Source organism: Cloeon dipterum, chromosome 1 (genome assembly GCF_949628265.1).
Source record: "Cloeon dipterum chromosome 1, ieCloDipt1.1, whole genome shotgun sequence".
NCBI lineage: Eukaryota > Metazoa > Arthropoda > Insecta > Ephemeroptera > Baetidae > Cloeon > Cloeon dipterum.
Window position 1 is genome coordinate 25,636,523 of NC_088786.1, and position 26,326 is coordinate 25,662,848.

The 26,326-nt window shown below is 39.0% G+C and overlaps 6 protein-coding genes across 9 annotated transcripts; 5 read left to right on the top strand and 1 right to left on the bottom strand.

Annotated features, from left to right (window-relative positions):
- The first annotated feature begins 1,821 nt into the window (after window positions 1–1,821).
- On the top strand, window positions 1,822–7,298 carry Sgf11 (SAGA associated factor 11kDa). Of its 4 annotated transcripts, XM_065497013.1 has the most exons (6): window positions 3,495–3,651; window positions 4,166–4,473; window positions 4,941–5,140; window positions 5,195–5,409; window positions 5,469–5,563; window positions 6,560–7,298. In XM_065497013.1, exons 2-6 carry the CDS (start codon window positions 4,173–4,175, stop codon window positions 6,847–6,849), a joined length of 1,101 nt encoding a protein of 366 aa, XP_065353085.1. In that variant the 5' UTR covers window positions 3,495–3,651; window positions 4,166–4,172; the 3' UTR covers window positions 6,850–7,298. The 4 variants fall into 4 exon arrangements, with proteins under 4 accessions (XP_065353083.1, XP_065353085.1, XP_065353082.1 ...); XM_065497011.1 differs by lacking the exon at window positions 3,495–3,651 and adding an exon at window positions 1,822–1,847 and having other exon boundaries at window positions 4,941–5,409; XM_065497010.1 differs by having other exon boundaries at window positions 4,941–5,409.
- A 58-nt stretch (window positions 7,299–7,356) lies between these two features.
- On the top strand, window positions 7,357–9,303 carry LOC135947652 (carbonyl reductase [NADPH] 3-like). Its single transcript, XM_065496529.1, has 7 exons — window positions 7,357–7,471; window positions 7,733–7,791; window positions 7,852–7,980; window positions 8,064–8,195; window positions 8,412–8,665; window positions 8,753–8,961; window positions 9,020–9,303. Exons 2-7 carry the CDS (start codon window positions 7,768–7,770, stop codon window positions 9,142–9,144), a joined length of 873 nt encoding a protein of 290 aa, XP_065352601.1. The 5' UTR covers window positions 7,357–7,471; window positions 7,733–7,767; the 3' UTR covers window positions 9,145–9,303.
- A 129-nt stretch (window positions 9,304–9,432) lies between these two features.
- LOC135944108 (uncharacterized) lies at window positions 9,433–14,825 on the top strand. Its single transcript, XM_065490896.1, has 17 exons — window positions 9,433–9,755; window positions 9,806–9,891; window positions 9,972–10,127; window positions 10,198–10,339; window positions 10,396–10,514; window positions 10,574–10,687; window positions 10,743–10,900; window positions 11,006–11,210; window positions 12,878–13,099; window positions 13,154–13,313; window positions 13,379–13,479; window positions 13,529–13,684; window positions 13,771–13,909; window positions 13,964–14,082; window positions 14,140–14,250; window positions 14,366–14,523; window positions 14,573–14,825. Exons 1-17 carry the CDS (start codon window positions 9,553–9,555, stop codon window positions 14,750–14,752), a joined length of 2,529 nt encoding a protein of 842 aa, XP_065346968.1. The 5' UTR covers window positions 9,433–9,552; the 3' UTR covers window positions 14,753–14,825.
- Window positions 14,826–14,968: 143 nt separating this feature from the next.
- Window positions 14,969–16,591, top strand: LOC135947644 (glycoprotein-N-acetylgalactosamine 3-beta-galactosyltransferase 1-like). The gene is made up of 8 exons (XM_065496523.1): window positions 14,969–15,257; window positions 15,307–15,401; window positions 15,452–15,604; window positions 15,656–15,788; window positions 15,839–15,957; window positions 16,006–16,116; window positions 16,165–16,319; window positions 16,370–16,591. The coding sequence occupies exons 1-8, from the start codon at window positions 15,103–15,105 to the stop codon at window positions 16,553–16,555; spliced, it is 1,107 nt and encodes a 368-aa protein (XP_065352595.1). The 5' UTR covers window positions 14,969–15,102; the 3' UTR covers window positions 16,556–16,591.
- A 391-nt stretch (window positions 16,592–16,982) lies between these two features.
- LOC135944116 (glycoprotein-N-acetylgalactosamine 3-beta-galactosyltransferase 1-like) lies at window positions 16,983–19,639 on the top strand. Its single transcript, XM_065490863.1, has 8 exons — window positions 16,983–17,238; window positions 17,288–17,385; window positions 17,438–17,593; window positions 17,644–17,782; window positions 17,838–17,953; window positions 18,010–18,111; window positions 18,170–18,333; window positions 18,676–19,639. Exons 1-8 carry the CDS (start codon window positions 17,036–17,038, stop codon window positions 19,141–19,143), a joined length of 1,446 nt encoding a protein of 481 aa, XP_065346935.1. The 5' UTR covers window positions 16,983–17,035; the 3' UTR covers window positions 19,144–19,639.
- Window positions 19,640–19,760: 121 nt separating this feature from the next.
- On the bottom strand, window positions 19,761–21,168 carry LOC135944671 (histidine-rich glycoprotein-like). Its single transcript, XM_065491777.1, has 3 exons — window positions 21,020–21,168; window positions 20,822–20,948; window positions 19,761–20,516 (listed from the first exon to the last, which is right to left on the bottom strand). The coding sequence occupies exons 1-3, from the start codon at window positions 21,056–21,058 to the stop codon at window positions 19,906–19,908; spliced, it is 777 nt and encodes a 258-aa protein (XP_065347849.1). The 5' UTR covers window positions 21,059–21,168; the 3' UTR covers window positions 19,761–19,905.
- Between the last annotated feature and the right edge of the window lie 5,158 nt (window positions 21,169–26,326).

Below are 26,326 nucleotides of genomic sequence, written 5' to 3' on the forward strand. Positions count from 1 at the left end.
GTTTTCTTTACTGGCGCCGCTTTTCCGCGCGCGCATTTTTTCCATTTTTGCAATGAGAACCGTGCACGCGCGTGTATCAGCAGACTAATTAATTACTCATTGTGTACATAAACGACTGATTTTCCCATAATACATATTTAAAATGTTGTCATTGCGCACGGGATACAACGACGCTTGGCGCGGCGCGTTGAAAATGTTGCGGCGCACATGAGTGCTCGTGCACCGCGATGTCATTATGCTGACTTTGACCGCTGGAACCTGTGCATTAAAAAGCGGCATTACTTCCCGTAATTATGCAATCGCAAAGACAACGCTGTTTTCATGACAAAGTGGACAAGCGGAACACTACCGCGTGTTTGGTTCATTGATGTTTTCACTCACATTTTTACTTCCTCCTGTTTTGTAACCCTTATCAAATTTTAAATTTAACATAAATCGCATTTATAAGACAACAAATTGGGCTTTACCAGCTTTTTATGACGTTTCATCGTCGGGCTCACAAATAGGTTGAACAAATTATTCATAAAGATAATTAATTGCAATTTAATTAACCCCATGATTGTTTCATAGTCTGTTTTTTTTCAAAAGTGAATTTTTACAGGCGCATTATTTAGCATATATTGCCATATTTTTAGGAATTTCAATTCATTTGCGCGACTTCTTTGATTTTTTTAGTTCGTTATTATGATTTCACTGGAAAATTTTCGACTATTTTCGATGATGAATAATCAGACTTGACCCAAAAGTGACAATCTCTGACATTATCCTGCTTAAAATTGTCGCTGGAACTCAACTTATCTACAGTATCAAATTTATTAAATCTGTTAGTACTTCAACTAAACCATTCTAATTTTTCTGATTATTTACATTTCCCTAAAAATGTGTCAAAGTGCATTCTCTGTGATCTTGTTGAACATGTGTTAAATGTTGCTGAACAGGTGCAATAAATGCTGACAATAGAAGGAAAAATTGCCATGGAAAATTCTGTTGCTAAATTACAAATATTTAATTCCATATATTGATAGCTACTTGTTCCCTTTAAGTGCATTCATTAGAATGCAGTCAATTGTTTTCCTCCACAAGCAGAGCAACATAGCGCAACAAATCTCTGCCACGTGGTGAGTTAGATCCTCAGCTTGAAATGTGGATATTTATTTTTTCAAAGCAAAAATACAATATTTGTATTAACTTGTGTCTCTTACCCTCGATCTATTTGACACTCAGGTAGATCTCAGACGCAGGGAACAACAAAGGGATTAGCCTGTATCGCCAGGTGGTGTGCAACAATCAGTGAACCCTTACTGCACCTTCTCCCCCACTGCACAATCAGACTCGCACGGAAGCAGTCACAACAATAAGTTCTCTCTCCGGCTAGGATGAGATTTGGTGCGAGAATATTCTAGAAACCTGATCTCAAATTAATCAGACCCGCACTACGGGGTTAAGTGTCATAATTGTTTATATTCGAATGTTATGTTTTCATTGTTATAATCATTTATTGTATTTGTGATTTTTGATTATTCATGCAATTTCACGGTCTTGATTTTACTAATACTTCAACCACGACACTTGAATAAAAGACGCATTTCTGTCAAGGCTCCACGTACCCACAGCAGTATCCTTTTGTTGCTCTGCGTTGCTTTACATTTTTCTGTCTCCCAAAGTTAGTCTTCACCCCTTAAATTTGCCCTGCATTATATTCAGTGCGTCATTGCCAGATTTATTTTTTGTGGTGCAACATTTTTACTACAAAACCGTCTCTGTCGCACGTGAAACTCCAACCGTACCAGTCATAACAACTGCTGCGCGCTATATGAATTGATGATGTATTTTGCTACTATTTGACGGTTAGTTTTTCTTTATTACTTATGCTTGATTGGTGGATGGGTGCCTTATGCGAACATATCAAATCAGTTGAGATATTTTAAACAATCGTTTCATCTATAGGCAAAATAATTATTAAATTATTTTAGATTTCACAATGGTTTATTTGGAGCGTAATATGATATTTTTGCCCTTGATTAATCACTTTTATGGGCGTTTTGCCGTGGATTTGCAACAGCAAGCTTATAACTGCTTATAACCAAAAAATCCAGCTAAGCTGCAACAAATAAGCAACAGCAGAGTATTGTGTCTATCCAATGTTACAATGTTGGGCAAACTCTTCTTTTTAGCTCTTATTTTGAGAGAAGGGGGAAGGGACGATACCTTGAAAGGGACAAATTGATTGTAAGACTTACCATGTTGGTAGGAAAAAAATCAAAAAGCAAAAATATTAAATTAAAAAATGACCGTTGGAAAAGGTTGTAGCTAACCGTCTGCATCATTCAGAAGCAAGCTGTTCATAATGGAGCGCTCTCAGTTAATTTTGATTACGATGTAGGAAAAAAGTAGCAAATTTTAATAAAACAACAATTATTTACTCGGTTTGCATGCCATAGATTTTTGTCAGGGGTTTACCTGACGATATTACGATCAATATTATTTGTAACGAGGCAATCAATGTAAAATATTCGGGCGCCCAAAGGGGAGCGTGGAGGGAGAGTCTCAGGTTATACAATCACCCCTCACGGAGGGGAGCGCTCGCACACACACCCGCGACGGCTCTCTCGGTCTTTCTCCTGCTGGCGGCAGACCGGTCAAGTCGGGCCACGTGCTCTAGCTCTCCCTTGGCTCATCCCAATAAACCGCCATAGGTATGGATTTCAAACCACCGACCCTTCTTTCCTTTATCGACTGGCTAAATACGCAGTCGAACCTTTTCCGTAGTAATGGCTAAGAGAATAAAGCTCAGACTCGTGAGGAATATGCCCTGCTGACAATTTTGTTCTGTGTCAATCAAATGTATCGTTACGAACCCCAAGATCACACCATCTCTGGTCAGTGCGGAAATTGTTTAATTGTTTTAATTGCTGAATATGTAACAATTTGTAAGTAATGTAGATTTTGTGGTGCGCTGTGTAAAAAGTATCATATTTTGAAATGTTCAACAAAAATAATTAATAGAAGCAGCAAAGAATTGTAAAAATTGATACGGATAATTGTAGGCCCTCAATTAGTGTTGCACGAATAATTGCGTTTAGTAAATTATTCATATATAATACGACGATTTGACACCTATTGATTTTCTTTTCAAAGTTTCAGAGCTGAATTACGGGTTGCAAACTCAAAACTTTGGGAAGAATTTGTAATTTTGCTCGAGCAAAACAATTAAGTCATCGAACGAAAAATTTCAGCCCGGTCATTTTTTACGCACAAACAGAAATCATTTATGCCGTGATCAAAAGACATTTCTCAGCCGTGGCAGATCTTTAATTATTATTTTACCCCGGCACTGCCTGACAGTAAGTCTGGCCGCCGTGAGAGAAATCTCTATCTCACACACGCACAGAGCCTGTTGCTATAATATATGGTTGCTATGGTTGTGAAGCTGGCCCCTGCTAGGCACGCTGGCCCGCAGAGCGACGATCAGATTGGCTCGGCTGCTGCCTGCTTCACAGGCGCGTGACGTCACCGCTACTCAAGAGCCGTTCTCACTGTCAGCTGTTGGGTTGTTTGCGGCACGGACGGTGGACGGCGACTGCTCGGGACGAAGCCCTCGACGAAATGGACACGAGCCGGACGCGCTCGCCGCCCTTCTAGCAGACGCAGGTACCTTGTACCACGCTCGGGGCCGCCGCGGCGCCGATATCGGGCCCACAAAGTCGGCGTTCTAACGGCATTGGCGGAGCATTGACCCGGCCAGCTGTCATTTCGACCGCTTGCTCGGCCCCCTGAAGCGCAAAATTTTTCGGGTTTCGGCTGCTTTTCGACCGGGACCCTCGCTCGTTTGCAGTTTTTCCAATTGAAGTGGTGAAAAACTCGCCATCTTGTGCTTGCCTGTCGGCACGAGCAGTGGGAAATTTCCCATTTCGGCAGTAATCGGATGTTGAGGGCCGTGAACAAGCTTTGAATCGCGATTGAGCTCGGGCACGTCTAATAACACAACCGGCGCGGAGATAATTTATTTTAAGTTGCGTAGATGTCTAAAAAAACGTCACCAAAAGTTTTAAACCTCCAACGGATCGACATTATTGCCGCGTCTGTAAGCAACTTTCGCTCGCTGTAATCGCTTGTGATATTTTGATTTCACAATGAACGGATGACATAATGACAACAATTTCAGGGGCCCGATGATCAACATGGACGAGTTAATAAACAAGTTGTCTGCGACCATCCTTGACGATTTGATCGACGATGCCTCGCTGGGAGTCATCTTTGGCGTTCACCGGGCCAACAAACTGGGCTACCTGGCCATCGAGGATGGATTTAAGGGCAACAATGGCGAGCATAGTGAAGGCCACCCTATCGTAATTGCTCCCAACATGGACGTCTTTGGACAGGTAGCCATGAAGAACAAGCAGCACGAGTGCGTCTGTCCTAGCTGCAACAGGAGCCTTGCTGCGTCCAGATTCGCTCCGCATCTTGAGAAATGTGAGATTTTCATTGCACGTCTTGATTAACATAAAGGAAAAAAGCAGTGATAAGAATTTAATTGGACAGCCGAGATGAAGGATTATTTGCCTGTGCCCTTTTTTAGTGGCGAAGGCACTGCATAAAACATATTCACTATTCGCTTATTTGTTGATTGTGTGCCTAATTCAAATTTAAAGCTGGTGGGAAAACTGCCAATTATATTTTCGACCAAAGTGTCTACGACGCACAACACACAATACATGTAGATAATAGATGCTTGAAAACGGAATTTAGCGCTCATAAATTAATAAGTGATTCAATTTGAAACCACAATGATGGAAACAAAAACCGAAAACTACTCATTTCGCATCAATTAACAGCTCACCCACCTTAATTCGCTCTGTACCAAAGTGGAGTGGCAGAACAACTTTTGCCACTTTTCCAGTTTTAGCTTGCCTAATGTGAACTGACCATCTGCTTGACAGGCATGGGCATGGGCAGAAATAGCTCTCGCATCGCGAGCCGCAGGATTGCTAACAGCAGCAAGGAAGGCAACGGCAATGGCAACATCGCGTCCGGAACGGGGGTGAGTGACGACGATGATGACGCTGACTGGACGTTTGGTGGCAGTGAGAAGAAAAGGAAGCGGAAGGACAAACACAGCACAAAGAAGAAAAACTCTAGAGTAAGAATCCTGCTTTCAGCCTTCTTCATAATTTGCAATTTTTGTGTTGTCCAGGTCAAGAATGGTGGTGCTGCCGCTTCAACTGCGGTTTCAGATTCAACATATAACTCTTTAGAAGGTAACATCAATTCTGGAGAGCAAGCTGCTCCCGTGGTCAATGGTGCTCCTACTTTTGATAGCCTTGGAGCAGCAGAAAAAAAGACGCTTCTTTTGCAAATCTGTGGAGTAGTTTCGGAACATACTGGGAAATTGTGCACCAGGACTTTAAGGTATGGCAACTTTAATTTTCTGCCTTAAATCTGACTAATATGAGTCGTTATTCTAACAGGTGCCCTCAACACTCTGAAGAGCAAAGGAGGAACATCAGGTTGGCTCTACTAGGCCAAAACTATGAGCATAATCAAGTTATAGGGACTTATATTAGTAAGTATTTAATCCAACTTATGAACATAAAGGATAGAGGACGTCTTTTGTTATTCTAGGATTAAATATTCGATAAAAATTCAATTTTTTTCCTTAAGTAATGAACAAATTGAGGAAGTTATATTTTTTCTATTACATTCAAGAGTAAAAAATTTAAATAAATTTGCTGCACACGGAGAGAAAACATAACCAAGAGGCAATAGGCACTAATTAGGAGACTGCTGGCGGTTTTTCTGTGACTTTCGCTTTTCTCTAGAAATTTTTTTAAGTCATTCCAAACGCCAGTGTGTGAGACAGTGTTTTCAGAGCCAGTTTCAACTCATAACCGTACAAACAAATTGGAAATTTTGCCCCCTGGAAGTCGAAATTCATAAGATGGCATATCTTATGAATTACCTTATTTTAATGTCATTCTTAATTAGTCCGTAAATTCATAAATTCCCAAGCAAAATGGCGATTAAAAGGTCATTAAAAATTGGCAACAGTGAGAGGTTTCCAGTACAAATGAAACACATGTTTTATAAAGCTGTCTTTTTTAAACATCACGCAAAGGCCTAAACAAAGTGCTATATAAATTTACACAGCACAAGTTATTCTCACTCAGAATCTCTTACTGAGGATTCATCTAGTCGTTAATTTTGCAACCTTCTGTCGCAAAAACGGCATTGACCAAAGATATAATAAATTTCAATGCATTTCTCGTTTGAAGATATTTTTTTCTATTTTTTTTAATAAATCATTTGATTTATCAAGACGTTCAAGTTAATCTAACCCAACTACATTTATTTAATAAAATTCAGTTATTTTTGGTAGCTGATTGGGATCATGATTTTAACGAAATTAGGTCTGGTCACAAAGGCCTACATTTTTAAATACACAATTGAAGTGCTTGTTTGCCAGAAAGAAAACCACATTTTCGCATTTAATGAATCACTGTGTGTTCTAATTTTGAATTTAGCTTTACTCAACCATTTTACGTTTTGTTTGTAATTGCAGAGTCTGAGCCGATGGATAGTGATAACGTAGGCAACGTTGATGTAGATTCGTACGAAGACGGGGATAGTCAAGCGGTGAGGGAAGCGCTGACCAGAGGCGCCAGTTGGGACCAAGCGACTGAGCACTCGAGCACATCCTCGCCAGCAGACTCAACGTCCACCACCAGCTCCTCATCAAAAAAGCCAACCACTTCCAAGGGTGGCAAGAAAGGGAAAAAAGGCTCTAAAAATAGCACACCTCCGAGCAGCATTGCTGGTAGTGCTGCGCTTGAGGATTTGTATTCCCACTAATTTTTTTTTTGTTAAGCAGTATTCCGTACTTAATTATCTGTTAAGCCAAAGCTCATTGTGAATAGTAGCCATGTAAGTCCGACGTCTGCTCCGATTTGTACTTATTGTGTAAAGCGAAACCAACAATTGATTAATTGTTACAAAGAAATACAATGTAAATCTACCGACTAGACTCAGAATCTTTTAAGTGTGGCAATAATTGTAATATGTGCATACAATGAATGATAATTTATCGCGGATTTTTAAATTGTGTGATATACTTTGAAAACATGTCCAGTTTCCTCTCCAAATGTGTAAAAAAATATGATTACTATAGAGCACGCCGTCTGAATATTCAGCAAAACAATGCTCATCATTGCGACTGATGTCTCCTATAATGTTTAAATTGACAGGAATAAGATATAATTTTGTCCGTGCGTATGAAAATAAAATTCAAGTGTAATTTAAAATCACATAGCCAATTATTCATTGTTGAAACTCCTTTTTGCTTTGTTAGTGTCGAGCTTATGGTGGTAGAACTGGTAAGCTGTGTCAACAAGCTCAAGGCCATTATTTGAGAGCTTTGCTGATGAGAGCCATTGAGCATCGAGCCCCCAAGCCACTATTTGTAAACAAATTTTAAGTAAGTATCAGAGCCAAATTAAGATTATTGCTAGGAAAATAATGAATAAATTTATCAGAAGTCAAATTAACCCTTGAAAAATGACTGGAGTGTTTAAGTGGTGGTCAGCGTTCAAGTTAAAAGCGCAACCGGCTTTTTGCTCCTAAAATAGTTTTTAAATTTGATACAGCGTTTTATCTCTTAAGATGCCAATAGCTTATGATTATGAAACTTATTTTAATTCACCTTTTTAAACTTAAATTAAATTTATTTTTCCTTTAGTCAGGCGTAGCATTCTACACTTCAAGTGAGAAATAATGGCAGCAGTTAAAGTAGCTGTGGTGAGTGTTAATTTGTTCGACACCACATAATCCATTCTAATTTTAATCGATATTTTGTAGGTGACCGGCGGAAACAAGGGCATTGGCTATGCTATTACTCAGGGCTTGTGTGACAGGTACAACGGAACTGTCTATCTGACAGCGAGGGATGAAAATCGAGGAAGGGAGGCTGTTGCCAAGTTAAACAAGGTCCGTTTTAAATCTTCTCAGTTTGGCACTTTCTTACTAAACGCATAACAGTTGCAAAATACTGATGACATCATTAATTTCAGCTGGGATTCAAGCCCCTTTTTCACCAGTTGGACATCGAGGACCAGGGAAGCATCAACAGATTTAAAAGGTTCATCGAAGAAACTCATGGAGGTCTTGATGTTCTGGTGAACAATGCTGCCATTGCCTACAAGGTAATTCTTTCTTGATATCATCAGAAAATATTTTTTTTGACAACTGTCTATAATTATTGGCTATAGATCCTTATAATTTGACATAATTGATTTTGTCTAGTTAACAATTCTGAACATTAAGGGATATTTCTTTCTGGAATTTCCCGTGTACGGCAGCTTTTTTAAATCAACAATTTTTTTATGAATAATGAATTATTATTGAATAACTATTTCCAGAATGATGCCATAGATCCATTTGGCAAGCAAGCAGAGGACACAATCAGGATCAACTTCTTCGGTGTTTTGAACACCTGTCGCGCCCTCTTACCCCTTATGCGTTCTCACGGGCGTGTGGTCAACGTCTCCAGCTCATGTGGTCATCTTCTTAGGATCAACGGCCAAGAGCCTCAGGCTGCAGAGCTCCGGACCAAGCTGTCATCACCCAGTTTAACTGAAGAGGAACTCTGCGATATCATGAGGAACTTTGTCAAGTACGTTTTTGAATTTAAAATATCGATGTCTCTACAACCAAATTAATTCCACGAACGAATTTGATGTTGTTTTTTTTGTTTCAATAGGGCTGCTAATGCTGGCAACCACTACGAGCTGGGCTACCCCAACAGCTGCTATGTGGTTTCCAAGGTGGGTGTCAGCGCCCTCTCGCAAATTCAGCAGCGCACGTTTGATAATGACACCTCAAGGGTTGATATGGTGGTAAACCACGTTCACCCTGGCTACGTGGACACCGACATGACCAGCCACAAAGGGCCTTTGACCATTGAAGAAGGTACAAGTTGCAAAGAAAATTTGAAGTTTGAAAAAATAATAATTTATCTTTCTTCCAGGGGCTGTTGGTCCACTGTATTGCGCGCTTCTGCCTCCCGATGTCAAAGAACCAAGAGGACAGTTCATCTGGAAAGATTGCTCCATCGTGGACTGGGTCAACGGCCCTACACCATCTTCAGTTTAATAGAAATCATTCCAGGGAATTCATACTTCAATGAGTGCATACAAATTATTTTCATATAATTTAAAAAAATATATTCTTTAAAATTTTTTCACTTAAGCTCTTGTGACGGGCTCTTAGAAGTAACCGTTAAAGTGAAATAAACATGAAAGCACAAATATTGATCCTGTGTTTAATTCTCAACATTATATAGTTTTACTCTGAACTGCCTAGCAACAAAGAGCAAAAAATACTAACAGTCACGCTCTGTTTGACATCACCTCACATATACCACGTTACAGGATCCACGCAGAGCGCCATGTGGGAATTCATTTAAAATGTATTCTCAGTGCAGGAATGAGGCGCACGATGATGTTTAATTTTTTAACAGTGCAGTGCCAACCATTACTCTAATTTGGTTGATTAGGAGAGATGGCAAAATATAAGAAAACGAGCAACAATAGTGTGAATGTGATTGAACGATGTCTGTGCAACTTTTATATCGTGTTCTTTTTGGGTTTTCTGCTTGGGTTATGTATGTCCATGGTAATGATAACTTCTTTTGGGGCATCTAGCATGCTGAAAAACTACATGCCTCCAAAAGTGCACGGAAATGAAAAACAGGAGCATCTCAAGTAAGGTTGGATTACCATTCTAAAATTTGCTTTAATTCCTTCAAAAACAGGGAGGAACTAAAATTAAAAATTGACGCAAAATTTATTCGAGAGGTCTCCAGTTCAAATCTGACGCTTGCAAGGCAGTTAAAGAACAGTATGTATTTTTACGACAGCAAAAAACACAATGTCTTTTATGAATTTATTAAAAGTGAATATTATAATTTTCTTTACCAGCCGCACGCAGAATCCAAGGCATTGCAATGGCAAAGAAAATGCGAATCCTCTGTTGGGTGATGACGGCGAAGCACACGCACAAAACAAGGTCTTTGGCAATCAAAAGAACGTGGGGACGTCATTGCGACAAAATTCTATTCTTTAGTGAATCAGAGGGTATTGATTTAAAATAAATAAAAATCTGTAAAGTAATTATTACACTGAATGTGCGCAAATAAATTCACAGACACCGAAGTTCCAACGATCCAGATAGAAAATGTACCGCCTAATCGGAGCGGTCTATGGACGAAAGTGGTCGGCGCTTACAAACACGTCTACAATTACCACCGAGATGAATATGATTGGGTCCTGCGGGCCGATGACGATACGTAACCAATTCTATTTTAAACGAAATTCAAACGATTTCTAATTATACTTGAATCAGATTCGCCATAGTTGAAAACATGCGGGAAATGCTTTTACCTTACAGTCCAGATCAACCTGGATTTTTCGGCTACAGATTCATTCCCCATTCTCCGCGCGGGTACTTCAGCGGGGGCGGCGGTGTGACTTCACCGTTTTATTATTTTTGATCAAAACTAAGAGTTTAAAATGAAATTTAGGTGTGCTTACGAGCAGAGAAGCGGTTGAAAGGGTGGTGACGAGGGCATTTGATGATAAAAATCGAGACTGCGCCAACACATCGAAACCTATTACAGACGACGATGTGAAGATTGGTAAAATTATCAATAATAAAAAGGTTTGGCATCTCTAAAACCCCGAAAATAAAAGCCCAGTGCTTGTATGCTGTTGGGGTCGAGCCAGATGACTCGCGAGACTTTCTGGGTCGCAGCCGAATGCACTGCTTTGATGATCAGGCGCACATAAACCCAAATGTTGTCAATAGAGACTGGTGGTATTGGCAATACCTTTGGTGGCCTGTCAAGGGGGTAAAGAGATTTATATATCGTATTGAGTCTGTGTTGCGAAAAGAATGTCAAACAAACATTTTTTAATTAAGTGGTAGTGCGTTTTATATAAATACCTCCTTACAGGGACTGGCATGTTGCGGTGAAAATGGAATTGCGTGGCACTATATCTCACCGGAAAAACAGTACATGCTGCATTACCTTTCTTATCATGTGCAACCGGAGAGCGTAATTTTCGTGGCGAAGGCGACTGTTCCCGAAGGAGGCATTCCAAAAACAACGGAGAGAACCACTTATGAACCAATCGGATATCCAATTGAAATTGCTCGATGAAAACGATTAAATAATTTATGTACTCTGACATACAGAAGTATTAGTTAAATAATGTAAAAAATAATAGAGATTTTGTCATCTTCCTTAAAAAAAAGTCTGGAGAGTAAATTTAATAATCACAATAATTACGCATTATATCATACAAATCAATAAAGGCGCTTTGATTTTTAAGGTTTCAAAGCATATATGTTAAGTGAATAAAAAAATCCTATTCCCAGTTTTCTCAGGATATTTACTTCTTTTCGCGATGCGCTACTTAGTTGAAAGCAGGTTTGTTATCAAGAGACACACGTTTTATGATAATAAAAGGTTATAATTGCGTTTAAAAAAATATTTTATTTTTTGGGTATCATTGGGTGTGACAAGCTCTGGTCATAACTAGAGGACTGAATTGGAGAGACTTTAAATTTAGCACGGTCCATTTAAATAGCAAGTTAAGTTGCTTCAAATTGTTACAGAGACAGAAAAATTAATATGTGTATAAAATATTGTAGGCAATTTATCCCCCACACGGTCCCTGCGTGTACGTTTTTTCCTGGAGTCACAGTTGGTTTTGTGATGTGCACTTTACTGGTAACACAATTATCATATAGACAACAATAATTTTATTTCAGCTATTGCTATTACGTACCGCTCAGTTGATCTTGATTCGTGCTTGTAACACTAATGATTCAAAGTCATAAAAACAATTCTGAATCTATACAGACCGCTTACAATTAGAATTAAATTCATCATATGTATACATATGATTTACTCAGATGTAAAGTGGATTAAGATTTTTAATTTTTAGCGATTACTAAACAATTGTTCGGGGACAAATGAAATGAATGCGAGGAAACTTGCCGAAATAATTAAAATTTTGTGCCTTTTGTGATTACGACTGGAACTAAACACCAGACTGCGCACGGCAATCCATGTGAGATGAGAGCCACTTGAGGCAGTAGGCACTGCAACCAATCACTTCACTAGCAACACAAACGGTCTTTAGAATGTTGCGCAAAAAACATTTTAAAATTAGTGTATATATTTATTACTTTTAAGACTCGATGATTTTATCTGCACTCACGGGACGCCAAGGGTTGAAACAGATTTTTTCCCATCTGATGCGGAAACACTCAAACCCGGACGCAACTCAAGAAAATAGTTAGTGCTGGTGGAACCACATTTACTGACCTCAAGGATCTGTAAGTTCCATGATATTATTTGATCAAATTACTTCAAAGTTGTCTTAAGTGAATCAATTGCTGCTATGACGAGCCAGTTTCGTTTCACTATTTGGACAAAAGAAAGATGTACCATGATGGACTTTTTAGTGTACCACACGTGTCAAACCGTGGAGCAATTCATTATTCCATCAGCACCTACTACTGTACACTCAATCTTGGCTAACTAATTTTATGCAATAAGAAGTTTATAAGTGAATGTATTTGATGAATGATTTTTGTGGATACTTAATTGATTGTTTTAAGTGAAACGCCGCAAGAAAGGTTTTTTATTACTAACGCATATCAAGATCATACAAAGTTATTTAAGTTGTACGCTTATCACAAAACCACTTGTCTTAATGATCAATAGAAGATGATATAAAATCACCGCCGCTTCAAAATTTTGCATGCATATTTCTGGTGCGCGGTGTCCAGTAAAGACGCTTCAATTTAAATTAAGTCTTTTCTCTCCGCCAATTCAGTATCATGCGCTCTCATTTCCAAGATAAAAAAGCGGCCGGTATTTGCCTTCTGATTAGCAGGTTATGGCGCGGTGTGTCTCGCTGTTATCACCTAGCTCAGTTATTCTTTTTAGCAATAGTACGTGCTGCGGACCTCTTGCCGGCAAAAATATTTCGCCTCCTTCATGTTTTGCAGCAAAAGATGATCAAACTAGATGCAGGTTAGTGTGAAAGAATATATACATTTTACAACTTTAAAATTTGGATTCATGCAGGAGCACTTGGTTTGAGGAATAGAGGTTCCAATGCCAAGACTTTGTGCGTTTTCGCTGTTGGCATCGCAGTCGGCTTTGCAGCGTCCTCACTTTTTGTTTCCCATCGATTTTTGGAAGAAAATTACTTCGTCAAATTTGTAAATTCTCAAAATGATTCTAAGTAAGTGTGCGGACTTTTAAAACGAAACCGCAATTAATTGTATAATATTCTCTCTTATTCATTAGGGTTGAATCAGAGAGTGTGTTTCAAAAACCATTTAAATCCATAGTACAGCTACATCGTGACATGGAATTGAATCATTCGTACACGTTAGAACTACTTCATAGTAAGTAAATTCAACAAATAATGATTGATTGACAACGAGTATTTTTAAGAGGCTGAGGAAATGCACGCGAGGAAGCTTGCCGAACAAATCAGAATTTTGTGCTGGGTGATGACGACGGAATCAAACCATAAGGAAAAGGCGTTCCACGTCAAATCCACTTGGGGCCGGCACTGCAATCGATTGATTTTTATCAGTGACGCTGAAGGTACGGGCAATTGTTAACAGTGCAAAGTATATTAATTTGACAGACAGAGAACCAGCTAACGCAATAAAATAATTTTTTTCCAACAGATCACTCGTTGCCGGCCGTAAAACTGGACGTGGCTGCTAATCGTGCAGCTCTTTGGGCCAAAACTGTGGGCGCATTCCAGCATGTTTATGAGCATTATAGGGATGAATACGACTGGGTAATGAAGGCCGATGATGACACGTGAGGAGTTAATTTGACGTATACGACGATAATTTGAAATGTAGGCGAGTACAGATACGTCTTCGTGGAGAATCTGAGGACGATGCTCATTCCCTACTCGCCAAAAGAGTTGATTTACTTTGGATCTCGGTTTAAAATAGGGACTCCACTAGGATACATGAGTGGTGGTGGAGGTTCGTTCGATAATAATTACTAAATTACATATTTCATTGATTTTAAATATTTATTAGGTTATGCGGTTAGCAGAGACGCTGTGGAAAAGGTGGTTAATGAAGCATTTGATGGCAAACAATCAGATTGTCCTTTATCAAGCGATGACGGGCCTGAAGATATTTTGATTGGTAATAAACGCATTATCAAGAGGAAGTTTGATTGACAATTAGACGCGCCTTATCAGTTGAAAAATGATTTTACTGAAGTGTCCTATCAAGGTAATAAAAAAATGTTAAATTTCAGCCAAATGTCTTCATTCAGTTGGTGTTATACCTGGAGATTCAAGAGACTCAAATGGAAGGGGCAGATTTTTCCCATTTGCTGTGGACAATCACGTGAATCCAAACCAAGAGCCTAAGGACTGGTGGTATTGGGACTACATTTACTGGCCAATAGAAGGGGTAACCGTCATTTCATATAAAAAATTACTTGATTAACTGTTGATTTTAGGGATTGGATTGCTGCTCCAATCAACCGGTCTCATTTCATTACGTGACCCCGACGCAAATGTATATGATTGAATTCTTAGCCTACAAAGTGAGACCATTCAGCGTTAATAATTTGCAAAAATGGGTAAATCCAACCATTCCCCCTACGTCACGGGCAAATACTACGGAGAGTGGTGATTGAAATAGAAAAAAATTCGAAATTAATTTTTCTAATAAAAGTCTCAGAGCACCACAAGACACAAGAATTTCATTTTCATTAATTTTATGTACATATTATGTTTTTGCTTTACAAGTTCTTTATCAATGTTCAAATTAATATTAAATATGGTTTATTCAATGTTTCTTATAACCATGAAAAAATTCAATTTTCAAAAAAAATTCACACAGCTGACTGAAATAAATGCTTAACGCGGTGGACGACACAAATTGGCTGTGTGATTTAAATCCGGGAGACGTGTCAGTGTCATTTTCCCCAGTCTGCTTTCGTCGCGCCAACCATACAGAGCACAGAGCGCGAGTCGAAATTGTATCATGGAGCGGCGATTGCGGTTTGACTCGCCGTCATTTAGCTATCAATACATCTTTACTGTCGGCCTCTTTACCGGAATTATCGCTGGCTTTGTTGCAGCAGTCCTCAGGATAAATCCAATGTCAAAAAATTTCGTTTTGCCATCGGAATATGATAAGTAAAATGCGTTGTTTTGAATATTCGGCTGGATTTTAGTAAATTTGCAGATATGCGGAGAGCGATAAAATTCAGAAATCACTTTCAATGGTCGCCAATTACCAGCTACGGCCAGAATCGACCATTCCTCGGGATCTGCTTCAAAGTTTGTGCGAAATTCTTGGCTTTTCTGGGGTGGTGAAACTGAAATTTCAGGAGCCGAGGAGGATCTGGCAAAATTAATAGCAAAGGAAGTCAATATTTTGTGCATGGTGATGACGAACGCGACGCAAAGAGCAGCATCTGAGCATGTAAAACGCACTTGGGGCCGGCATTGTAACAATTTAATCTTCATGAGTGATATAGATGGTATTAAAATAAAATTAACAATATTAGAAACTTTTTGTAACTTTTGTTAAGACAAATCACTGCCAAGTGTAAAAGTTGTCGACAAGGCAAAGAGAGAAGGCAGGTGGGCAAAAACTATCAACGCATTGAAGTACGCTTACAAAAACCATCACTTTGACTGGGTTATCAAAGTGGACGACTCAAAGTAACGCATTCCAATGTCAGTTTTAATCACAGGCTCAACGCTTTAAAAAGTTTTGTGTTCGTAGAGGATTTGCAGGAGATGCTTCTACCATATTCACCAAAAGAGCCCTTGTATTTCGGCTTCAGACTCAATCCAGTTCTCCCTCAAGGCTACATGAGCGAAAATGCAGGTTGTGAGGCGATTTAAACACGAAAAAAGTTATAATATTTTAAAACAGGAACTGTCCTCAGCAGAGAGAGTGTGAAACGGCTGGTTAAATCCGCTTTTGACGGAGCCAGCAAAGAATGTCCGAAATCGGACGATAATTTTCCACCCGATGTTGATTTAGGTTCGTGTGCGGCAACTTAGTAGTCTAAATTGACAATTTAAATTTTAGCTTTGTGTTTGGCTGCCGTTAAAGTGGAGGCCGGCGACTCTAGAGATTGGGAAGGCAGACACCGATTTTTCCCTCTTGACGTCGCGGCGCACACCTTCGCGGAGCCAACTAAGTACAAGTGGTTTTGGTCGTACACATTCTGGCCGGTTTTCATAGTGAGCTAATATCTTGAAATGCGATTCAGAATTTAATTTATTTTTCACAGGGAATCGAAGGCTGCGCAGATAAGCCAGTCTCTTTTCATTACATAAAGCCGGCAGCCATGTACATGTTTGAGTATTTGGCCTATTACGTGCGGCCGTTTGTGGTCAACTCTTTAGAAATCAATACTCCAGCACCAACAATCATGCCCCCGCCGAATGTGACCTCGTCAAGTACTACTAAAAAATAAAATTGTTTATTTGTTTGTAATAAAGACAATTTTTTGAATAAATTTTATGATTTTTTTTTACAATTTAGGGGGTTTCAAGTTGTGCCCAATGACTTTACTTTTGAATGATTTTTAGACTGGCAAAGGTCACATAATATGTAATTACCACCTTTGCGTATATAATACTTCGTATTGGAAAGCTTTCAAATACACTTTTCTTAATCATCTAGGTCACATTTCAGAGAGCATTTTGCTGATTTCCCTTTTAAAATATTAATAACAAATATTGCCTGACATCTTCGAGAAGCTCAGTTTATACTTTTTCTATTAATTTGAAAATCAGTGAATACAAGTTAGAACGGTGTCACGCATGACACCAATGTCGGTAAAAATGAAAAGTGGGACGTCTGTCAGCTGAGCTGGCTGTTGTCAGGATGTGAGTCGGCACACACGCTAAAAAATTAAATTTTAAATCGCGACACGCTCTCATCGCCACGGACCATGTACGAGGATAAAAAGATGATTTTGCCGCTAACAACCAAGATGCCATCAAAGAGGGCAAGTCTGCCGCGGATTGTGTTCACCTTTTCCCTCGGCCTCTCGTTCGGCTTTACCTTATCGACTTTAATATTGTCCCCCTACTCTTCACGCAGTGGCCCAAGCCTAGGCCCTTTTTCCAAAGTTGCGTTCGTCCAGCAGGAAACGTAAGCGTTTTAAAAGTGAACCGAAATTATTTAACAGATGAATTATCAGGTCTTACGTCAGCCCTGAATTCTTGTTTAAGAGTGTTCAGGCGAAATTTGAAATGGATTTGGACCTGAATTCAACGTTTGTGCACGAGCTCCTGAGAAGTATGTTCAAGACGGAAAGTTGAAATTATCCTACCTTTAACAAATGCTGTAGGTGCCGAGGAGGTGGCCGCCCGAAAGTTGGCCCAACAGGTGCGCATCTTGTGCATTGTGATCACCGTGCCTAAGAACCACAAGGACAGAGCTGAACACGTGCGAGAGACTTGGGGAAGGCACTGCAACAATATTCATTTCATCAGCACCAAATATGGTGATTGCGCGTACTTGCAAAATAAAGAATTAAAATAAAATTAATTAAAGACGCTGCACTGCCGACAACGAATGTTAAAATTGCGGAAGGCAAGAATTTGGAGTGGGCAAAAATGGAGGGCGCATTTAACTACTTGCACGAAACAAGACTGAAGGACTTTGACTGGGTCGTGAAAACCGACCATGAATCGTAATTTCTTTCTTGTGGATTTATTTCCAAAATTTTCACATATGTAATTTAATAGTTTTATCGTTGTGGAAAACCTGAGAACAATGCTGACTAGCTACTCGCCAGATGATCCGATTTATTTCGAATTGAGCTACGGTGTCAACGACAATACCACCGGCTCAAACACTGCCTGTATGATTTAGAATAATGTAGTGCAGCTAAAAATTCGTTAATTCGTAAATTTTTAGCCTACGTACTAAGCAGAGAATCGGTTATTCGTCTGGTGATTGAAGGATACAATGGGTCGAAGCATGCCGACTGCAGCGGGAAAGATATAAAGACTCAGCTTGGTAAAACTGCATTAAATATCTGACTCAATTCTAGATTCGAGTATGTTTTGAACTCTAGGCAGTTGTTTCAAGGCACTTAAACTCAAGCAAGAAAGCACGCGAGACGAGCTGAACAGAAGAAGGTGCCTCCCATTTCACCAGGCCGAGGATCTCAAGGATATTCAAAATCTTGAGGGTGACGAATGGTGGAAGAATGATTATGTCTACTGGCCCATGAATGCGGTACAGTGCGTTTTTACGGGGTCCATATTTTTAGTTAATGAGACGAACTATAATGTTTCCGAAGTTTTTGTTTCTATGCTAAAATACGAAAAGGACGAGCAGCATTGGGACGATTTTATCAGAATAACTGACATGATTATTTTTTAATTTGATTCGTATTTTGTTTTAAGTAAATTAACGAAGATAAAAAGCAAGTCCTATATTTGAAACTCAATTTTTATATTTTAAAACAAAAAAGGGATAAAGTAGAAAATAGGAAAAACACTACTTACTTCAAATCAGTCCTATGAAACGCACTTTGAAAGTAGGTTAAAACGTACTTATGTTATATTACCTTTACAGGGTCTGAACTGCTGTTCCTCAGAGCCGATTTCATTTCACCCAACCCAAGTGTCCGCCCTCTACATGCTGGAGTACATGATATACCACGTCCGTCCAAACAGTGTGATGAGACACACGAATATCAAGCTGCCGGAAGAAAAGATCAAGGACTCCGCATCCACCCCTGCAGCAAAGAGCTCGTCAACACAGTCGACCGTCAAGCCTACGTCTGAAACTACCCCAAAACCAACTAGTTCTTCACCACCATCATCAACAACAACAACCACTATTAAAGCGAGCAGCCCGCCGTCGTCAGCTGGTCCTGCAGGCTCCAGCCCGGCCCCCACTACTCCCAAGAGTGACCAAGGAACAGCAACTTCCGCAACTTCCACTGCGGCTAATACGAGCATGACTGGGAGTAGCGCGTCGTCTGTTGCGAATGTTACTTCAGCTACTTCTTCTGTAGCAGCAACAGCTAAATCAAAATAAGAAAAATGCGCAGATATGAAGTAGTTAATTTTTAAACTACGTTTCATTGTTAGGTTTTGTTCATGTATGCGATTTATATTTTGTGATATTTTTATTTATCATTATGACGTGTTGTGTTTGATGCTTGGAAAAGAAGCGCAACTAAAAACAGACTTCAGTTATTAATTCTTCTTCTATTATTCCAATTATGTTTTTCTCCAGCAATTTTACTCAATTTAAATCACAATTTCCCCTTTTATTTTATGATAAAACTACCTCACACGTAAAATTATTACTAGCCCTATTCGTTTTCAGACTTTGGAAAATATCCTCTCAAAAGAAAAGATATTTATCTAGACGGGCCACAACAGAAACTACACATTAGAAAACTTCTCTCCAAATTCTATAGAGCCTTTTTTCAGGTTGTAAAATCACTCAGCCTTTGCTGTCGCACTTATCAATAAATATAAAATGTTTCGTCAGTATAAAACAAAGCGCAGATACATATAATAGAAGTTAATAAAATAAACTGCATTATCAAATTAGTGCCTGATTCTGACTGACAATTTTAAAAGAAATTATATGCTGTAAATATTTTCCCAAACTTAAAAAACTGGAAACAAAAAGAGAAATTATTATTTCATTGCATGTTGGTTTTATTGTCTCCGAGACATAAAGATAAAATTAAATCAAGTCACCCACAATTCACCAAGTTTGTGCAAATGTACAGAAGGTAAAATACTCCAATTTCCCAATGGTCCCTCTGCACATAGAATGAGGCCTTTAGTCCTGCGGTTTCGTAAGCGCCAAAGCTTCTTTTGTTTGTTTGGCCAGCGCCGGTGCGTGCAGGGCTTCCCGGCGGTGCATGTGGCCGTGTGGGTAGTGGCCAGCATGATGGTCGTAGTGGTCGTAATGGCCGTGGTGGTGGCTCCCCGCGTGATACCCTCCGTAGTTGTATCCGCCGTAGTGGTGTCCTCCGCCGAGATGGTGTCCTCCGTAGTGGTGCCCACCGTGGGGGTATCTGTCGTGAATGTCAACGTGGAGGCCCCCCAAGTGCGGCGATGCTTCGCGCCGGTGAACCAAGTGGTGGGGATTCTCATGGACGCCGTGATGAGGGTTGTGGACACCGTGATGAGGGTTGTGGACGTCGTGATGAGGGTAGTGGACGTCGTGATGAGGGTCGACGGGAACGTGGTGTTGGTCCATCAATTCATGGGAGAGGCTCTCGATGAAATCGTGGTACATCATTGGCAACAACAGCCTTTTCGAACGCACATTTCCTGCTTCAGGTGTTTTCGTTTTGGGCTGACCAGTAGCTTCAAGATCATTTAGTTGGTCTAGTTTTTCGATTGAGTCTTTCCTTAATGTGGCCAAGAACAAAGTGCCATCCAAGTCTGAAAGTAGAGTGAATTGCATTTGAAAAATATAAACTTGAAAAATGGACTTGATATATATGTTAAAAAGTAGATGGAGGTACAAAAAATGTTAGCATGTTACGGCAGAATAGGCAAAAATATTTGGAACACCAAGAAATATAAGAGAATTTGAAGAACTCACAGGCTGGAATTTATTGATGAAAGATTCTCATAAAATTTTAGGCACGTAAGATATGAAAAAATATACAGAATTCCACAAATTTCAGTTAAAAGTAAAGATTCTCTAGAGGAGAAAAGTTTTTACTTGGTTTAATTTTCTTTACCTTGAGGAGCGTTTGCCATGAGGAGCGTATCTTTCAGGGCATCACTTGGGTGGTCTAGAAACGGTCTGTGGACTTGTTCAAAATTCAACCCTAAGTGAAAGGCATTGACGACAAAGCCGTAATTCACCTACGAACAATGAAACAAAAATCCAATCAATCTAATTAAATCATACAGCAAGTTAATCAATTAAAAATTACAATTGTGAGAGCGAGGAAAACAAATTCCAGACGATCCATCGTGGCAGTGAAGCTTTTAGAGTCTTGGTCAGGACTCTCCTGCTGGGTACTGAATAATTATGCGACAGGAGACTGCACTCAGGGGATCATAGGTTCAAAGAGGGGATATTTTTTATGGGAAGGGGCTGCTCTGTGTGGGGCCAAGAGCTGTCATGTTTGTGCAATGCTATCCTACAGCCACCTAAACAGAAAATCCTTGACAGCTTTTACAAAATGTTGAAAATAATAAAGTATTTTTTATAAATATAAATATAGAACATAAATATATGTTTAACTCTCCGCTTTTTGAACCTGATTTATTCATTGAAATATTAACAGACTAACTCTTTTTCTCATTTTGGATGATTGATGCTTTTTTATGACTAGATAAGATAGTTAGATAAATTAATAGAATTATTGGTGCTTTTTTTAATGGGTTTATTTGACTATTTAAATTTTTAGGAAAAGACCAAGACTTATCTTGTTTGGTGATATATGTCCTTATTCATTCATGTGATTTATTACGACTGAAATAATCACAAATTAAACTATGGTAAAAATGATTCAGGGTGAAAAAGAGGAACTTTTGAGTAATGGAGAGGATGTTTTTAGAATACCTTCCTAACAAAAACAAAGCACTAATTACATTCTTGCCACATTGACTTTTATTTGATAGTTTCCAGGTGTGATTCATCTGTTCTTGATGTTTGGCCGAAATTCAAAAGATAACAATTCTGATTGCGCGCGTTCATGTTCATCATTGTAGCTAATAAAGATAACATTGATTGATTTGATTGCTTAAGATGAATTCACCTAAAAGGCAGGGAGTCATTTGTCATGTTAACATGTCTTGATATTATCAAAGCAAATGACTTGTTTTCTTTTCAGTCATTTATATATATCCGCGGGGATCAGGCCTGAGGAGAACGAGGCAAACCTTAACCCATCCTGTAAGGGTTGGATAATGAAAGAAGAATATCCCATATTTAAAAAAGTTTGCAAATATCATTCGAAAAAAACAAGATATTATTTAGATTATATGCATATTAACAGGTTTATTTTCTGAAGTTGTTTCCTTGTTGCTTGAGTGTGAGATTTTCTTTGACGTTAAGTGCGGACGTGCAAACATCTCGCACTTGCCAAGTCGAAATGCAACTTTCCTATGGGAATCTAAGTCACTATCTCGTTCTATCATCGATCCGCTTAACATTTTATTGGGAATTTCTCAAAATAATTCACAAGGTCGTCCGTGCATTGGAATAAAAGAAAACATACAGAGAGTGCGAGAGAACCGCGCGGGAGAAGAAGCCACGCTCGGCACGTGATCTGCATCGCGAATTGCACATTAATAGTCGCTATTCATTGAACGCAGCGTTTTGCATGCGCACCAAGATTACGGGACGAATTCACACACGCACAGAAAATGGCCAAAAAGGAGAAAAAAGAGAAAAAGAGGTGTGTTTGAGAAAAACGAATTGTGTGTCAAAGGGACGAAATTCCGGAGGGCGTCAATAAATCAAAAGTCGCCGCGAGTTTGAGAGGCGTTTTGGCAAGTGACGAGCGACGGTTTCCGATAAAATCAAGTAGCAGGATGGGGTTGATGGCCAATAGCCAGCAATAAAAATCGCAGCCTCTTTGGTGCATGGAAATAAAAATATTTTCAGCGCGCGAAGCCCTCGCGGGTTCCCACGCATAAAGTATTTTCAGAGCGGCACTCGTGCACATATGTAATACATAAAAATGAATTGTCGAGTTGGGTCACGTCGCAAGCGGCGAAATTTGTGCCTTAATATATTTTAAATTTCCCGTATTACAGGCGACAGCGCGGATCCATCGTCGGACCGCGCCAATAAATCAATCAAGCACATCATCACACTGGATTTAAGACTCTCCTCGAAAGGCGAGATAATATTCCTGACAAATGTTTCTTACTTTGTATTCAGGTGCGCGGATTATTTACGTATATTGAACATATTCATCACGCAGCTCATGCGGATGACGAAAAATTATTCAAGCTAACTTCCGTGTGCGTGTAATTAAGTAAGGCAATTATTGGCATTTACCGCAAACAAGGGGTATTTATCATAAAACAGTAAAACTCGGATTGTGAAAAATTAAAATACATTTGTTAAAAGAAGATCAATGATGCTAGAGGCCCCGTGAATCCTTGTTACCATTGCTTAAACCTGAATTATTGCTTTTAATCCAAAATTTAGCATTGGTGTATTTTGCATGCTTTGTCTCCCTTCTTGAGATTTTATTTCGTTAACGTTGAGGCAAACACTACTGGATAGACGCCGACGAATTGCAATCATCTTTAGAAATATGGATAAAAGCACAGTCAATGTCAGAGAAAATTAGCTTTGCGTTTTTTTTCCTACAGCATAAGTCCACTTCTAACATTCTTCTGCAATTTATTGTTTCAATGTTTCAATTAACGATTAATTTTTTCAATTAATTTTTCAATTAACGATTAATTGAAAAATCAACCCAGTTAACCGGTTGCAAAAGCAAACAATACAAATTATTTTCAGTTTCGATCCAATTTTAAATATATTATATTTATCACATAGGATTGGTTAAAAAATTTACAAAAGCAGCCGCCGGTAGAGCACAATATGATGCAACTGTCTAAGTATAACCGATATCATTGATGAAATATTTTCTTTGCGGAACAAAATATGCTAATTTTAATATTTATGAGGAAGAAAAATTATTTTATAAAATATGAGCTATTTGGTTTGTTTAAAAACGATTTTTTTAATATTTGTGATGTTTTTTACGTATCACATATACAAATACATGTATAAGAAATTATAGCTTTTATTAACTTTAAATGGATGCAAATTTGAAAATATTGTATTTCATTTAAAGTGTAATAATAAAAACCAAAAGTAAACATCGTAAATAGAAATAGCACTTTATTTTTTTTAGCATAGGCAAACACATGTGAAGGTATTCAGCTGCAAACTATAAGAGTTTTGGCACACCATTAAAAAAATCGAGACCGTTAGTAAATAGGGATATAAAATTTTAAGTTTGAAACATATTAGCCTGCATATTTCATTCCCAATTATAGGCAAGACATTATTTTGGGTCTGCTAAGTCTATCTGCACATTTGGTAAAAATTAAAATTTAAATAAAAAATTTCATGGCATAAAAGGATGCATGATGTGAATTCTCTGCTCTTGACAATGAGGTGAATGTAAAATTGATCAATTTTCAATTTGAGCCACCTTTTTATCTGCATGTGTAAAGAGAAAAACGAATTTTCTCAATTTTTCTTTGATTCGAATTTTACATTTTCGTAAGGCTGTTGCACTGCATGACTGCATCGCTGCTCAACTGCCCCTGAATAATACTGTAAGCGAAAAATAATACACAATATAATTTACACTGATGCAGCAACGTGGAATGTGAATTCAAGAGAATCATCAGAAATAATAGATTATTATCTCAGATTTATTTTTAGGAAGAAACATCATAACGTCAGCGAGCAGCTTTTCTTCTCGCAATTGCGATCTTGTGAGCAGCAGTGAGCGCACTGGAAATACACGATGATTTAAGCCGCAGTGCAAGATGCATGGGCACCCACTCTGCGGGTGATGAACAGTTATACAATCAATCAAGACTGCATTCCTCGGATTATCTCGCTGTACAGAGCTTTTAATGCACAACTTGCTACTTTTAAACGAATATCTCTCAGCCGGCTGTCGAAAATAAAAAAAATCTCGCTGACAGAGAGAAGAAGAAGAAGCGAGAAGGCAATTGCAGCGATTGCGTTTTCTGCCCTGAATATACACGCTCCGCAACTGGACAGAGTGGTGAAGAAGAAAAGTTGCACTCACCTGTGGAATTTTAATGCTTGCAAAAAGATTTTGAGCAGCGTGTGAGTGGATTACATCACAAGGACGACGGCCACCACTTTTATTTAGAGCCCATCTCGCTATATAAAGGCGGCAGTGAGTCACCGCAGGCTCCCACACCAGCTCCAGCAACAGCACCGAGGAGGCATCTCTCTCGCGCGTACTCACTCCACTCAGGGTCCCCCAGCCTCCCTGCAGCATTCCTGCGCCGCGCTCACTCGCAACCTGACAACAAAGGTACAAATCCCGCTTACAGACCATTGTTTCGTTGCATTCTGAACCTGCTTAAATTTAATTATTGTGCAAAATCAACCTTTGAGGATGTGTTAAATTTATTTTGAACTTTCTATCAAAGAAGTCACTCGACGAATGTTCCATTGTTGACATAAAAACCGGACATTGTGTTTCCTCGTTGTCAAGAGCAGGATTTTTATTTTCTGACTGGTCTCGTCTTAACGTCTGAAGCCCTCTCTCATTGTAAAAATATTAAATTAGTACAAAAGTTAATTTTTATACTCAAATTTATTTTATTTTTATTTTTCAATTTACATTAAAAGTTGCTGCTTCGTTGAGTAGCAAGCTTTTTACTTCAGCTGACAATTTTGACAAACTGCCGTGTTTCGCAACAATTATTTCAAATTGTTTAAGTGTCATGTACTCAAGGGTTAAAAAAATGCAATCCCTTGTTTTTTCTGAGATAATTTTCAATTAAATTTTTACTAGGCCTTTGCGAAATTAGGGCAATTTTTGAAAATAAACTCAACAATCATTTAGATAATTCTGAGTAACAAAAGATTCCTAGTGATAAATTTCAATCCATCAAATTAATTTTTTCTCCCTTTTATTTTATGCAAATTGGACTCCAGTTTCTTTCTGCATCAGCATCAAACTAAGTCAGGATTCATCTGCCGTGCGCAGAAAATAAAAACGAAAATCAGTTCAAGTGTCTTGCGTTCCCACTTACATGTTCTGTGTCCAGCAGGTACACAGAGAGGCGTTCAATATAATGTATAGCGGGAGGAATTCACGGAATGCAGACCCTATTTCACGCAATTGCCTGCGGCGAAATTCACTCAATTCACAGCTACTACTCGACAGACGTGTATAAATATAAATATTTCATTTTCATGTGCATGTATCCGCAGTCAGCGGCGGCCGGCGCGCACACATTATTTTATTAGCGTGTGTGAGTGTGCAATTACGTGAGGTGCCGCGGTGACGCCAGCCTCATTAAACGCGCTTCAGTCAAGGCATGCACGAGCTCCAGCATGCAGATTATCACAGCAATCGTTCATGGCCGGCTCTTTCCAGCAATTTTAACTTTTCCTGCCCGCACAATTAATTTTGTAATTACAGCCTTTGATTTAGGTTGTTGAGCTTCACAAATGTTTTACACGTAGCTAATAATTTACTAATCACAGA

Bases quoted from the DNA above. Each gene is read 5' to 3' on its own strand.
- Sgf11 (XM_065497011.1), top strand. From the start codon at position 4,173: ATGATCAACATGGACGAGTTAATAAACAAGTTGTCTGCGACCATCCTT. The intron at 5,410-5,468 runs GTATGGCAACTT...TTATTCTAACAG, and splicing joins TTGTGCACCAGGACTTTAAG to GTGCCCTCAACACTCTGAAG. The intron at 5,564-6,559 runs GTAAGTATTTAA...TTGTAATTGCAG, and splicing joins AGTTATAGGGACTTATATTA to AGTCTGAGCCGATGGATAGT.
- LOC135947652 (XM_065496529.1), top strand. From the start codon at position 7,768: ATGGCAGCAGTTAAAGTAGCTGTG. The intron at 7,981-8,063 runs GTCCGTTTTAAA...CATTAATTTCAG, and splicing joins CTGTTGCCAAGTTAAACAAG to CTGGGATTCAAGCCCCTTTT. The intron at 8,666-8,752 runs GTACGTTTTTGA...TTGTTTCAATAG, and splicing joins ATCATGAGGAACTTTGTCAA to GGCTGCTAATGCTGGCAACC.
- LOC135944116 (XM_065490863.1), top strand. From the start codon at position 17,036: ATGTACGAGGATAAAAAGATGATTTTGCCGCTAACAACCAAGATGCCA. The intron at 17,594-17,643 runs GTGATTGCGCGT...AATTAATTAAAG, and splicing joins TTTCATCAGCACCAAATATG to ACGCTGCACTGCCGACAACG. The intron at 18,112-18,169 runs GTAAAACTGCAT...TTTGAACTCTAG, and splicing joins AGATATAAAGACTCAGCTTG to GCAGTTGTTTCAAGGCACTT.
- LOC135944671 (XM_065491777.1), bottom strand. From the start codon at position 21,058: ATGGATCGTCTGGAATTTGTTTTCCTCGCTCTCACAATT. The intron at 20,949-21,019 runs GTAATTTTTAAT...CATTGTTCGTAG, and splicing joins TTTTCCTCGCTCTCACAATT to GTGAATTACGGCTTTGTCGT. The intron at 20,517-20,821 runs GTAAAGAAAATT...CTCTACTTTCAG, and splicing joins CATGGCAAACGCTCCTCAAG to ACTTGGATGGCACTTTGTTC.
- LOC135947644 (XM_065496523.1), top strand. From the start codon at position 15,103: ATGGAGCGGCGATTGCGGTTTGACTCGCCGTCATTTAGCTATCAATAC. The intron at 15,402-15,451 runs GTTTGTGCGAAA...CTGAAATTTCAG, and splicing joins TCCTCGGGATCTGCTTCAAA to GAGCCGAGGAGGATCTGGCA. The intron at 15,789-15,838 runs GTAACGCATTCC...CGCTTTAAAAAG, and splicing joins ATCAAAGTGGACGACTCAAA to TTTTGTGTTCGTAGAGGATT.
- LOC135944108 (XM_065490896.1), top strand. From the start codon at position 9,553: ATGGCAAAATATAAGAAAACGAGCAACAATAGTGTGAATGTGATTGAA. The intron at 10,340-10,395 runs GTAACCAATTCT...TACTTGAATCAG, and splicing joins CTGCGGGCCGATGACGATAC to ATTCGCCATAGTTGAAAACA. The intron at 13,910-13,963 runs GTGAGGAGTTAA...AGGCGAGTACAG, and splicing joins ATGAAGGCCGATGATGACAC to ATACGTCTTCGTGGAGAATC.